This window comes from Stegodyphus dumicola, chromosome X2, assembly GCF_044657685.1.
Source record: "Stegodyphus dumicola isolate Sdum_Otavi_A_Nest chromosome X2, ASM4465768v1".
Classification (NCBI taxonomy): Eukaryota; Metazoa; Arthropoda; class Arachnida; order Araneae; family Eresidae; genus Stegodyphus; species Stegodyphus dumicola.
Window position 1 is genome coordinate 116706467 of NC_140781.1, and position 14122 is coordinate 116720588.

The 14122-nt window shown below is 32.8% G+C and overlaps 1 protein-coding gene across 4 annotated transcripts in view; it reads left to right on the forward strand.

Moving 5' to 3' along the window:
• Positions 1 to 14122, forward strand: part of LOC118188529 (recombining binding protein suppressor of hairless-like) — a 192008-nt gene that overhangs the window by 100308 nt on the left and 77578 nt on the right. For all 4 annotated transcript variants that reach the window (XM_085809823.1, XM_085809825.1, XM_085809824.1 and 1 more), the window contains exons 2-3: positions 12841 to 13002; positions 13258 to 13537. In XM_085809823.1, coding sequence (XP_085665949.1) covers positions 12841 to 13002; positions 13258 to 13537 — 442 coding nt within the window. The remainder of the gene's footprint in view (positions 1 to 12840; positions 13003 to 13257; positions 13538 to 14122) is intronic.

Sequence of the window (14122 nt, forward strand, 5' to 3'; positions counted from 1 at the left end):
TTAAAAAAACTCAAATGAAAAGAAGAGAGGATGAAATAAATTCAAATAATAGCTTAATAACATACTTTATACAATTAATTATCATTATTATTATTAGTGTGAATTTATACCTGTTTACCAAACTGAATTTTTAAAATTAAAGAACTACTCGAAAAAATCGTAAATTTGAAAGTGACAATCACTGTACAAAGATTTGCTAATATTTACTTATACAGGAAAAATAAAACAAACTGCTGTTATGAGTAAATCTTGTCTTCTGTTATATGGCGTTTCTGGCATCTTGGCAGATAGTTTAATGATATATGTATAAAATTTAACTTATCAATTTTACATACGTCAAAAATTTATACATACTTACATATATACTATATTATATTACTTAAAGAATATATACTTATATATATCATATTACTTAAAGAAGTATGTGTTGCTTAAAGAAGTTAAAGCTACAACCTGAAAGTTCTTGCGGGCTTTCGAATGCGTGGATAACATTAATAAGTTTTGATTCCTTTAGCTAACATAAAAATTTAATTTCAAAACGTAAAATAATTCATATTTACTTAAACGTATACCAAACTTTCGTTGAGTGTAGAATTTTCACAGTATCTGAATGACCCAATTAGTGATTTGTAATGTCAACCAGTGCCCCATTTCATAAGGATAAATGATATTTGCAGCAGCCATGTTGTTAGGAAGTCAATCTGTTAGAAAAAGAAGTTTAATGACAAAATAGTGCAATTTGTAATTTTTCAAGCATCTTTTTGTTAGATTTCCTATGGCTGTTAAGGAGAAGGGATTTAAAAAGTTGTGTATTGTTCCTAAGTCTCGTCCAGTTGGTGTATTATTAATGCCCCTTAATTAAAATTCTTAGAGATGGTAGTCACTCATATCACCCACGCTGTAAAACTGTGGTCTAACGTTTGGGTGTCCAGCCTTTCTAAGCTTTTGGTCTCGTGACTTATCTCGGAAATACCAAGCGTCATGCCGATCGGCACATATCCGTCAAAGGTTGCCTATAAGATGTAAAATTTGTTAATAACTTAGTATAATCTGTATCATTATTGTTTGGTAAAATAAGATTTACTTTTTTAGCCAGAAGATACTTATTAGAAAATAATGTGGATATAACGTTATGAATGAGAACAATTAAGCCTGTTTTTCGAACAATGCCATTTTCCCCCAAATTATTATAAGCGTAGTCATTGGAAAGAACGTATATTTAAGATGTTGGTCTGACATTTTTGTTCTGATTTTACATATATGGACTTCAGATTTATGAAAATACAACAATAAAAACTTATAAAAAGTCGACTTAAATCAAATTTCTTTACGCTACAGGTTTGCAAGCCCATGCATTCCAATAGCAATTTCACTGATAAATGTGGGGTCAACTGAGAATGGAATAGCAAATATTTTAAAATACGGTTGGTGTTTTCTGAAATCTTGGAATCGGTTCTCAAAGTCTCAAAAAAGAGGCGGGATGGGGTAAGGACGTAGTTCAATTAATGCCGCATATTTATCGCCTTTTTGTCGACACAAAGTAAATTAACATGTTACTCTTAAGGCGAGATTAGCGCAATATTAGCTTAATATTGAATGTTCTCTTTGATGCCTCATTTATTAGTTGATTTCGATATTAAGATGCGTGTTCAGTTTATTTAAATAGGCATTTTATTTGTTTTCCACTGAAAACATCCAAACAGGTTCTCGTTTTTCAAATTTTAGCATGCACTATGCCAGGTAGATTAATCACTTTCTCGCAAAATGTATTTTTTATCAGCAAGAAAAAGGTGAAAATATCAGTCTATCAAAATAAAAAATAAATAAATAAATAAATAAAGAAGAGATTACAAATCAAGAGATATTTGATCCTTTCACTGGGAATACTTTTTCTCTATCAAATTTTTGAATAAGTTTTACTTACGTAATTTATGACGTATCGATTTTAATTAAATAGATAATATTTGAAATCAGAGATAAACAGTGACCATTGTAAACTCTCCTTATGTGACTAGAAGACAAAACAAAACTATTATAAACATTTTTTTAAAGGACTTTAATCCTCAAAGAAGATATAGCGTCCCTTACACAGTGGTCAGTGATTAAGATCGTTGAATATTGATAGTTCGACCTGGGTTCGGGCCGGCTGCATGTTTCGCTTTCGTGATTTCTCTAAAGTGCAATATGAATCCGAGCGAGTTTCCCTTAGAAAGTAATTCATGATGGCAACCTTTCTTTTAGGCAGGATAGCCCCCTTGTGTTTTGTCATATCCCGAATAACTAAACCTAACCTATACCTTAGGCTGATCATTGCAGCGAGCAGTTCAATAACGGGATTTCCAATCATTCTTTCTGCTCCCATATGACTAACTTCATGCTATAATATTCTACTGAGAAAATGCTGCCCCCCCCAAAAAAGTGTACCACGTGAGGCAGGCAACCTCCTCTGTTCCGTCTAGCTACACCATTGTAATTGACATGTCTAGTAAAAAAAGTAATTGCTTTGAGTTGTGTGACTTATCTCACTTGCCTGACAGTAACATCAGAACAATCCCACGAAATTCATCGTGGCAAGGAGACAAAGATTGCGCCTACCATTGGCTAGTCTTGAGCACCATACAGGAGACAGTACAACTTCGGTCAACTCCGCCTCAATTTTGATGGAGACACCCCGTGTGGGACCGGTCCGAGGGTCTCCCACCCTCTTTTTTCCTACGACCAACCTCCCGAAAGGCCTTTCGGCTCGCCATGTATTTAGAGTGCCCCCATGCCGCGAAGACACTACACATTTACAAACATCCATGCAAGAAGCTGACAAATTCTCTCTGGGATTTCGTACCCACCCCCTACGGCATCGCAGTCCATTCCCCTAACCACTATACTGTCTGGGCGGCAGCAGTTGTTTTATTCATGTTTACGCCTTGAGACTATTAATGAAATAGTATTTAATTGAATTATTAATTATTATTAATGAAATTTATTATTATTATTATTATAGTATGAATGAAAGAGTATATTTTTATTATTAAAAACGTCTGTTGCTACTCAAGAAACCATCTTAATCTGCTTTTTAAATATTCCATTATTTGCATACTTCATTATTTACATTGATATATTTTTTTATAGCTTTTAGAGGTAGAATTTAAGAAAGCGTACCAAACTTGTATGTAATTAAACTATTCCTCCTTAACCTGACGGGATTATTAAGGTCTTTTTCAAAATTTTGCTTCATTGTTCGAAACGTTAACTTTTATTTATTAAGAAGAACAATTGTGTTTTCGTATTTGTATTTATATATTCGAAATACAGACAGAGGTGGTGGTGATAGGGGGAAGAAAATAAAGTATAAGTAAAATATAATAAAAATTATAAAAGCAGTCAAAATAAATAAGGGCTCATTTAAGATAATTGTCAGCTTCTTTTACTAAATCAGCCATTTGATAGCACTCCGCAACAAAATCACGTTCGTTAGAAATTGGGTACGGTATTACACGAATTTTACCTAGCGATTTACAGTTTAGGACATGAAAGATAAATATTGTGCAGTTATCACTCTAAAAGGAATATTAAATTTTGATTAGTTTCTAATAGAAATAAGGCAATCTGATAATGAAGAGCAATAATTAAGATATGTCATGGGATTAAAGAAACATCTTTGACAAAGTAAAAATTAACAGTTTTATGATAAGTCAAAAAAGTATATTATAATACCTTCAATTAATTGTCTTTCTAAAATCTTCAATGAAGAGCAACAGAGAATTCATAAGTTAATAATACTATTCTGAAAACAAAAGTGATCTAATTAGTTAAAGGAGATTAGTCTTTGTTTCTTTTCCTCAAAAAAATTTCAAATACTCGGGTTTATTAGTTGCTGACTTTTATGCCAAATATTTTAAGTTTTTCTTAATAATAATTGTTTCTATTCTCGACTTTTCCAAATTGCAAATAGCTGCTTAAAATTGCAAATAGCAGGGTTCGAAAGGCAAATTAAATTATTCTGCAATGAATATGTGTGTTTTTTAAAGATATTGATGGCTTCTTAAAGTTATTGATAGTAATAACTTCCCATAGCAATCAGTTCGGCATTCTTGTTTTAATCAGTCAAACAACCATAGTGGATAGCAATTAAAATAAATGATTGTATCTTAATTAATGTATGCGAGACGTGATCCAACTGGAACCTAAATAATTTGCGAGAGGCAAGATCTGTTTGGCGTTCATTTCAAATGAAGGGACTCGAAATGGAAGATTTCCCTTCAGAAATCAACACCAAATTAAAATCGATTCTTTTGGGGGCCAGTTTTTAATGTTTCTTAATTGTTAATTCTGAGCTTTTTATTTCCCATTCATAACGAATTTATATCCATAAACTGATGAACCAAGTAAATTTAATACCTATCACATCACTTGATTTGTAACAAGCCATAATAAACATCACGATTAAGAGTTGCGAGAGCTTCAACTCAGTTAGGATAAAAGATTTCTTCAGAAGCATTTGTTTAAACGAAATAGCTTTCATTTTTGATCCTATATAACTCTGAAAGCGAATTTCACCCCTTTTTACTCATCCACTACCTTTCTGGAGAAAGTTAAAGGCACAAGAAGCAAAGAAGAAACGCGTCTTCTTTCTTCATACTGTCAAGTTCCTGACCTGGATTAGAGAAAGCATTGTGCTCATGTTTACCTTCAACGTAGGTGGGCAAAAGATTTCTAAGATCCTTTTTAAGGAATGCTGTGGTTAAAAATTTTCTACTTTTTAATACCAGTTATTAAAAGATCTTGCTCTCGGGCCGTTTGCTTAAGAAACAAGCAAAAGGTGGTGAAGTTAGCGAAAAATAAAGTTTGAAAAAGAATCACGAAGCTTTGGACCATTTCTTTAACTTTCCCGTTCGGCATTTATAAAAAATTGCTTTTGATCTATTATATTTACAATAAAATATCCTTGGTGTTGATGCTAATGGCATCGAATTTTTCGAGCATTAGTTGCGTATGAAAATAGTCATTAAACATACTCTTTAAGAGCTCTGTTTTGCATCTCTTAAAATTTAGCGAATAATGTTTCCCTCCGTCAATATTAGTCTCTTCCGTCCGTGACCTGGCATTTTTCTTTTCTATTCTTTTTCTTTTAACAAATGGTATTTTCACAAAATTAAAATCTGGTTTGCATTTAAGCAAGCGTTTTTCAGTTCTCTTCTAAGAACTCTGAAACTTTAAAATTTCTTATGAATTTTTAAATAAAATACAATTTTGGATTTGATTAATGCTTAACGTAAATTTGGATGTTTATTCGAAAGTTTTGAAATTCTTACGAAAACGTTTTATTCAAAAAGTGCAGGTTAATACTGAAATTCTTTCTCTTCCTACAACATTCGAACTGGTAATCACTGTTAAATGTTATAAATGCTATGAGAAATTTACAGAAAATCTTGTGTGCCTGAATCAGTAAATTATAATGAGCGCTTAACTTAAAAACGTTTTCGAAAAGAGTGTAGGGTTTATATTTATTTTAACTAACATTTATTTTAAGCTATCTTTCCTGTCAAGCCTTTACTTTCCCCTAGAATTGCCAATGCCAGAGTATGTAAATCGTAGTAGAACACGCAGAGTATTCAAATTTTAGCAGCAGTAAATTGAGTTTAAATAGAAGGGAAACGCGATTGTAAGTGTGCTTCTTGAATCGCGAGCGTGAAGGTTGTTAGGTAGAAATTTTAAGAACCGCGCGTTTCGGCCTGTGTGCCTATTTCGGCAGTTCGTTGAATCTTTCAACTTCTTAATCAGTAAGTTTGCTGAATCTCAGCTGTATCTTAGAACGCGGTTAAGTTAGTTACGATTATAGAACCTCGTAGATAGTGATTTCGTTATTTATTCATCCTGTCATTTATTTTTAGTTGTACTTTTCTATTTTGTTAACCCGCCGGGTCGGCGTAGTTTGTGATCGTCAAGTGAACGCAACTGTGATTTCTAAAGTGGAATAAAAAGGGATTTAAACCCTTCTTACGAGTTTGTGTACTTTACAGTTCATAGCAGTCACTACTACTGTTGCTGACAAGTTGGGGCCACGCAACATCATAAGGGAAATTTAGTTTTCTTAACTTGATTTTGTTGCGCTTTATTGACTTTATAAAAATAAAAGTAGTTTCTTGCCAAAATACTGTGTCCAGCAAATTTGTCCTAAGCCGTTGCTATAGATTCAATGTATTAGCATCTGCATACAAAGAAAAAGACAATAATCCTTAATGGTTTTTGAGCTATTTATTTATCCTGCAAAGAAAGCTAGAGCATGATGATATAAATATATTAAAATAACATTCCTTGACGGTACTTGAAAAAGAATTCACCTTTTTTATCCCATTTTAAAATAAGGCATAAACAAGTTTTGGTGGTAAGGAATTAAAAAAGATAATCCTTTGAAGTGTCCTTATGAGGAGAAGATTAACATACCCAACTGTCAAAAGGAAGGTCTCAGGTTCGATTCTAGATTATAGTGCTATTGTTTTTTTTTTTTTTTTTTCCAGAATCCTGTTCCAAACATCGTGGTGAAGCTACTATTACGCTTGAAGTAAAAGTGTGCTGGATGTATTCATCACTTTAAACTGGGCAGACTTTATCTTAGCTCCCACAGCTACCTTTTAAATCTTTATCTTTTGATAGTGTATTTTGGCGTTGAAGAACAGGCCACGTTAAAATATTTTTATGGCTTTCATATGTGAACTGCTGGTTGAGAGATATTTTAATAGTTTACAGATATAAATATTAGTTTTTCTATCCCTTACTCGTCGCTTCAGATAGTATATTTCAAAGTTTTGCATTTTATGTTAGCAATAAGTAGCTTGTAATTATTTTTATTTTCAAGTCTTAATTTACTGGCCTAGGAGAAATTTTAATATTTTTAATCGAATGAAAAAAATAAAAACTTCTACTTAGAGCTTAATGTACTTACAGAAGTATAGAGTAGCCTCTTATTTTTAGGGTAATAATGTGTTCCTTAGAATCTTAAGCATAATTCACATGGTTTTCAAAAATTAAATAACCAACAAAATTGAAGAAAATTTTTCAGTTTCGTGCAAATTACATAGTATACATTTTTTAATACTTTAAGTAAATATCTAGTACAGTTTCCAGTTGATGGTATACGTTTTTCTAGCAGTTCACACTTTCTTTTCAGCTTACACTAGTTAATTAAATTATTTATAATGTAGTATAATCCTAGGAATATAAACTTCTCATTTCCTTTCGTTTAGAAAAATAATCGGGTAATTTATTATACTTATATTAATTTATGCTGAAAATAAGCTTAGAATTGCTTTATAATGCAAATATAATAAAAATACGAAAAGATTGTTTTAAGGAAGATATATATTTATGACTAAAAACGTTATCGCTATTATTTTGAAACGCAAAACTTTTAACGAGCAAAGCTATGGATCCATTTAGAGTTATTAATTGCAGATTTCAGTCAGTGGTCATAGCGATTGTACACAAGTGGAAAGTTGTTAGGGAGCATTAAAAATCTTTTTAAAGGATTAAGGTTACTCAACCATACATACAGACAAAAATTAACCTTTCAGACGCTTCTACTGATAAATTTCAAGATTAAAAGAACAGTGTGAAAGAAAAATGTCATACATCGGCATTCACCTTTAACAATACGTTGGAATGCTTACAACAAAATGCTCACTTTTCTAAACCTAATTTTACTCCTCCCATAGAGTTTGACAGATAATCTTACTTTCTTAAATCCATGAAAATGAAAGCTTTTGACAATATCTCATCATGGAATTTAAAATGCCGTGTATTCATTCCTAAAAGAAGATAGTTTAGAAATTCAATTTAGACAAACTCAGCCGTTGGCAGTATTATCGATGCGACCTGCGTAAAAAAAAAATGTATTTATAAGGATTGGATTATAGATATTTATGGCACATAACCTAAAAGGTTATGATACTCCAAACATATAGTATATGATGAGAGAATAAAATAATAAAAATAATTTAAAGAAATTCCTGGCAACTGATTAATGAAGCAAATGAAATGAATGAAGCACAAAAAATAAAAATAGGTATAAAACCAAGTAAAATCACAGTATATAAAATGCTATAAATTACACAGTATACGTATTAAGCAATTTTAAAATAAATTCAGACTAGATAACTTGCGTAGTGAAGTCAATCTTAAATAAAGAAATAAAGTATTTTTGACCTGTTTTTCGACCAATCTATCCAAGAATTGCTTCACAGCTATTAAAATGCTTCATAAAATCTGGGCAGTTTATTAAAATATGATGCACTGCTAGAATATCATTACACGTTCAACAAATAGGCTTTCAACTATGCGTAAGTCGAGAGTGATTGATTCTAAAAGGAGAGTCGAGAGGACTTCCTCCTTCCGATTTCTAATTGCCTCCTTCTATTCCCAGTATAGGTTTTAAGCTTTTCAGCTTGTTACTGACCTGACATCTCACAATGGGATTTTCAGCTTAATGACTTTTTTGACATCTCGAAAAGGAATGAGCTGATAGGACAATTTAAAAGCATACTTTGCTGCAATGATTGTTAGCTCGGTCTTTTATTCTTACTTGTCAGGGAACCAATCAGTAAAGAATCTGATAACCATGGCGGCTCCAAATTTAAGTTTAAATTTAGCTTTAAAACTTCAACGACTATATTGCTCTAGGTGTCGTAAAATGTTTCTAAAGCTTGCAACGCACTATACGATTTAGTATAAAGTATAAACTTTTCCAGCGTAGTTTAGGTATGCACATATTACGATTGGCAAGGATATGATTTATTGACTGTTCGAGACCAGCCTCTGCAGTCTTTGGAAAACACCGTTTGCAGTGATTCTTGAACAGTCAGCATTATTAACACTTTTCAGAACAGAATATGTTACTGGGGAAAAAGAAAGCACTACTTGCAGATATTGGTTGTCAAAACTTAACAATACAAGATTTCGTTCCACAAATGGCATTTGTTCTTGGCTTCCGTCGCATTCATTCTTCTAATCCAAAAATTTATGCAAATAACAGTAGGCGAGAGTAAGATTCTTAGCTACAAGTTATGCTGTATATTACTGGCTGTTAGAAAGTTTTTCCTGTTTTGTTGTAGGCCATGAGTCGGGGATCTTATGCTAGGGGAAGTGAAAGTTTATTAAGTTAAACTCGATTTGTCTTAATCTATATACTTGTCTAATCTTCTAAATTAGTGGTCTTCAAAGTGGCGTACACAAAGGGATACCTGGGTGTTCCCCAAAGCTTTAGGTTAACCATCACTTTGTAACCAATTTTGTAACTAATTTATATATCTTTTTAGTAAAAAGAGTGTCAGTGGCTCATGAACTAATTTTCTGAACATATAAAAGTAGATCGTCTTTTGATTGGAGCTCAAAAACAGGTAACTGGCGTGAGAGAAAGAACGACTTTACAATCCTAATTTAAAGAAAAATCTCTTCATAAATTGTGGATGGGATTGAATCCTGAATATTCAGAATTAGTAAGTTCAGAATGAATGCGTGATTACCGTTTGGTTTTACATACATTTAGGAAGTAGCGTTTTCTGCATTGATAACAATTGAAACTAAATACAGAAAAAAATTAGAACCAAATCTTCGAATTGCATTAACAAAGAGCATCAAAACAGACTTTTCTTATGTTACTAAACAAATGCAATCGCATTGCTCATATTAAATTCTAATTCAAAATGTAAATTTGTAATTTAATTTAAATGTATGTATATTGTTTAAAATATATAAGTAATGAATAATTTGTTTTCTAACTGTAGACACACACACACACACACACACACACATATATATATATATTTGTTATATTATATAATATTATATTGGGTGCAGTTTATGACTATTTTCGTCTTAGGAGTGCGCGATCAAAGAATTTGATGATCGCTCTTCTAAGACTGTCAGACAAATCATCGTCCTATCTTTACATTTCGACACTCTTCGACAATGCAATTAACAGTAACAGTTACGACAAGGCAACTAACAGTTTATTTTGTACTTCAACTTGAAACTGCAGAGCTAAAACAATTAGCAAAATTAACTTCCGCTGTTTGAGACTCGAGAAGCGCAGTGAGTCAAAGTTTAAATTTAAAGCCTAATTAAAAAAAATAATATCTGAAAGCATTCAGATTTTAAATTACGTCCAAATGGGCGGTTCCCTCCCCCCTATTTACAGACGCGTTTTGAAAGCATTTGGGCTAAAGCTACTTTGGGCTAAAAATATTTAAAAGCAACTTATCTTTAAAATTTTCGATACACAGTCTCGCGCGCTGGAGATAAATAATTCCGTACAGTTCTGCTACTGCTCTCTTTGAAATTGTTGAGTTTTTTTAATCAAAAATTCGTTAAAGTTTTACAAAATGTGAAAAAGACAATAAAACAAATTCCAAATTCGGGCTGCCAAGTAGGTGCCCATATTCGGGCGGAGGACGATGTTATTGATGACTCAAGATAACGTTGTTTTTTACAATGCGAAAAATATACATACATTTATGCAGATTCTTCATTGTTTAGTTTCTTTAAATATAATACAGGACGATCATATTTGGTGGCAACAATTTGAAAAGTGATATATCCCATTTAAGTGATTCAACGCAAAATACCGTTTCGAGACTAATAGCCCTTCTGGACTAATAATCTGGCTCTAATATTCCTCGACTACTAATTTAATTTCAGTCAAAGATCCTTCACCAGCTCGTAGCAACAGCTTTAACCCTTTGAAGGCCAAAACTCTCGAGAAACTTTCAAAACTTCTTCCCCCCCCCCAAGTTATGCAGTATCAGGTGCGGTTTCCTCAAATGCATTGTATCAGTTTATTGCAGACAGCATGTCCTACAAGGCTAATGGAAGCATCTTCCTCAGGATGTAGAAAATGATGTCCTTTGAAATATTTACACTTCTTTGTGCGTTAATGGACGAGAAAGGGAGAAAACGGACGGGACGGGTAATGGACGGAGACGGGCGTTTCGGTATTTTAAGCCTGCAAGTTAGCGAAGGGTTCGGTTTTCTAAGGGTTAAAGGCAGAGAGTAACAGAGAATTATCACCACAACAGACAGACTGTGCAAATCCTCTCTCGTAAGCTCGGATTCTCGATCCTATTTAAATATCACTTAGTTTACATTTTCTGGTGGAGTAGACAAACGAGTAGAAGTGCAGGAGAGATATTACATAAAAATACTGAGTTAAATAAACCTTACAAGGTAGGTTTAATTGATAGGAATTTCCTGATATCAAATTGTTTGAGCCGTTAAACTGTGACTTTTAAAAGTGTTAATTTTCTGCAATGAGGGAGCCTGTCAAATTTCGTGTTGTACTTTTAGGTCAACCATATAACAGCAAGTTGTAAGTAAATTTTTAGATCTTGCTATTTAGTTGCTTTTTATTTCTTATGGAAGGATTAACTTGCTACAACACTTACTTAGATAGAAATGGCCATTAGGCCAAGAGTCCCCGTGAACTAAGTTCTACATTCTCTAGATATTAAATATATTAATCAAGGTACAGTGGCAAAGTTTTAGCTCTTAACTTAAATGCTCATTTCTTGGGGGCTGTTGTCCTAATGCCCATTCCTAACTACGTAAGTGTTACAGAAATTTACCGCCTGATAATGAACGATGAAGCGGGCGACTGTCGTTATTCATGATGACCTGCTGCAGAGAGTTAACGAAAAGTTCAAGAAACAGATGCTTTACGATTTTATCATTCTCTAAAACTTCCTCAAATTCCAAGATATTTTCTGAATGAAACTGTGAAATAGCTGTTAAATCAGGCAGCAGTTTTCTATGAGATGGAATTCAGAAGCTGACCATATGATGTGCTAATTACCTTTATGTAACTGGAAATTATCGAAAAGTAGATTAAGGCCTATACTTTCACGTGAAAATAAAATGATTAAAAAAATTGTCCTCGCGTTTAAGTAATACTAAATCTGTAGTTGCTTAATATGCCTCATATATCCAGGCTATAGTCCACAGGAGTAATTAACAATGCGTTTCTCGACTGGCCTCTCAAATTCGACAGATATCAGTCCTTGAGACTATTGATTGGGGGAGGGGAAGATATATGTTGAAGGTATCATTTCTGTGTCTCTAATGTCATCCGACCATAATGAACTCAAAATCTTTATTATCCCTGTAATTGCATCAATCACACAGGTTACACTTCAACGCGTATGAATTGAAATGGACTTCGGACTTCATGTTTGTCACGTGACAGAACAATTTTACTTAGATCTTACGTATTGTGAAAAAAAGAAATTTCAGTAAAAGTTTAATTTGATGTAAAGGTAAAAGTAGGTAAAAGTGTAGTAGTTAAATTGTTTCCTGCAACAAATCTATAACAGAAATTATTCTTTTTTACGTACACTGTGCATTTGATAACAACTCCATCTTGTTTAGCGTAATACTATTTATTATCATGATGCGGACGAAGAATCGAAAATTTTCTGTAATTTTCTGAAATGTTTATTTATTTTTTATCACGTTTATAAATTATTCATTCCTTTTTTTCGTAGAGCATCGCACTTCTTGGAAGTAGTTTTTGAAAATTTGTATCAAATTTCGCATTACTTATCTGCATTCATCGAAACAGTTCGAGCGAAGTGATAAGCTTATTAAATCATTTGATATATTTCCTTGAATTATAACTATAATTATGTGTTTACATTGTTATCTTTCGACAAGTGGGGAAGGAAAATGTTTTATGTAATTTTACTTATATTAATCATTATTTTAAAATATTTTAATATATTTTCCCATTATTTATTTTTAGACAACTACTGGAAAATATTTTAGTATATTTTACCACCTTTTTCTTTTTTAATTTAGCAAGAGCAATACGGCTATGGCGTTAATCAGAGTTACCAGAGTGAAGAAGGTCGACAGTATGGAATGAACAATGCGATGTCTCTACCTCAATATTCAACTGCGTTGTCCAGCGCAGCTCCAACTTCATCATCTAGCATGGCAGTATATAGCCTCCCTAGCCAGGTGAACACAGTTAATTTATTTGCTCCTTTTGGCCATCCTTGTATTGCTTTTAAATTTAATTCATGTATCGATAAGAATTCCTAATTGGGGTTTACTTTATCTTTAAAATTAAGTGAAATTCAAACCTTAATTTTGGAGAAAACTTTTATTTCGGGGCAATCTGATACAGACCTTAGGTTTGTCTCTTCAAGAAGTAAAATTTTTCCTGGCAAAGTAAATAAAAAAAAATCTTTAATTTTAGCTTTGTCTTTTCAGGCTGAAAGTCACCGTCATCCATCTATGATGATTAATATCAGTGAATCTCATCACTCTCAGAATCATATGCAAATGAATGGTCACCATATGGGCCATCCTCAAGGTGAATCAAGAGGTAGTGGGACTTATGAAGGTCATCCTGTTGATCTATCCAGTCCACGACCTAATGGACACTATGAACATATGGCTATGAGCAGCCAGCACGGAAGTTCTTCCCATTACAGGCCTCATGAACAATCATCCTATGAAAATGGACTTTCAGTTAATATGTCTGGATGTGGTAGGTTTTTTTTTTCCCTTGATGTTATTAATATAGAAACTGAACTGATGGTTGGATATTGGTCTAGCCAGCTTCCTTTTAGTTTACTGAAAATTATAATCATACCGTACATCCTCGCACATTCCCCTTTTTTTTTAAACTGATTTTATCGTTCGAAAATCAAAAGGGAAAAATTTTTGCGAATAATTTAATTTCCGAAGAACGCGGTTACAGTAAGAACATAATAAATGAAAGGTATTCATTTATAAACTACAGGTAACTATCACAATATTATTTCTGTAAAAGTAATCAACATTCCAATAAGACTATATAATATTATTACTGAATCTAATATCTTCATTTCTACTTTCCTGTAACTTGAATTCCGTTCGTCTCTGCTGTTCCTTAGGCTTCAAACCATCCATAAATAATTAGAGAAGGTGGATGTGCAGCTGACTCAACAAAATCATAGGCTGAATGTAAGTTCGTCTTTGTTTCGCTGTGATTGTCGGTTCTTGTATTAGGCTGGCATAAAGTTCAACATTTAGCAGAGAAAGGTTTGGCATGACCCTCTCAGGTAGTTTGCGAGGGTTTGTCTTTGTTAGT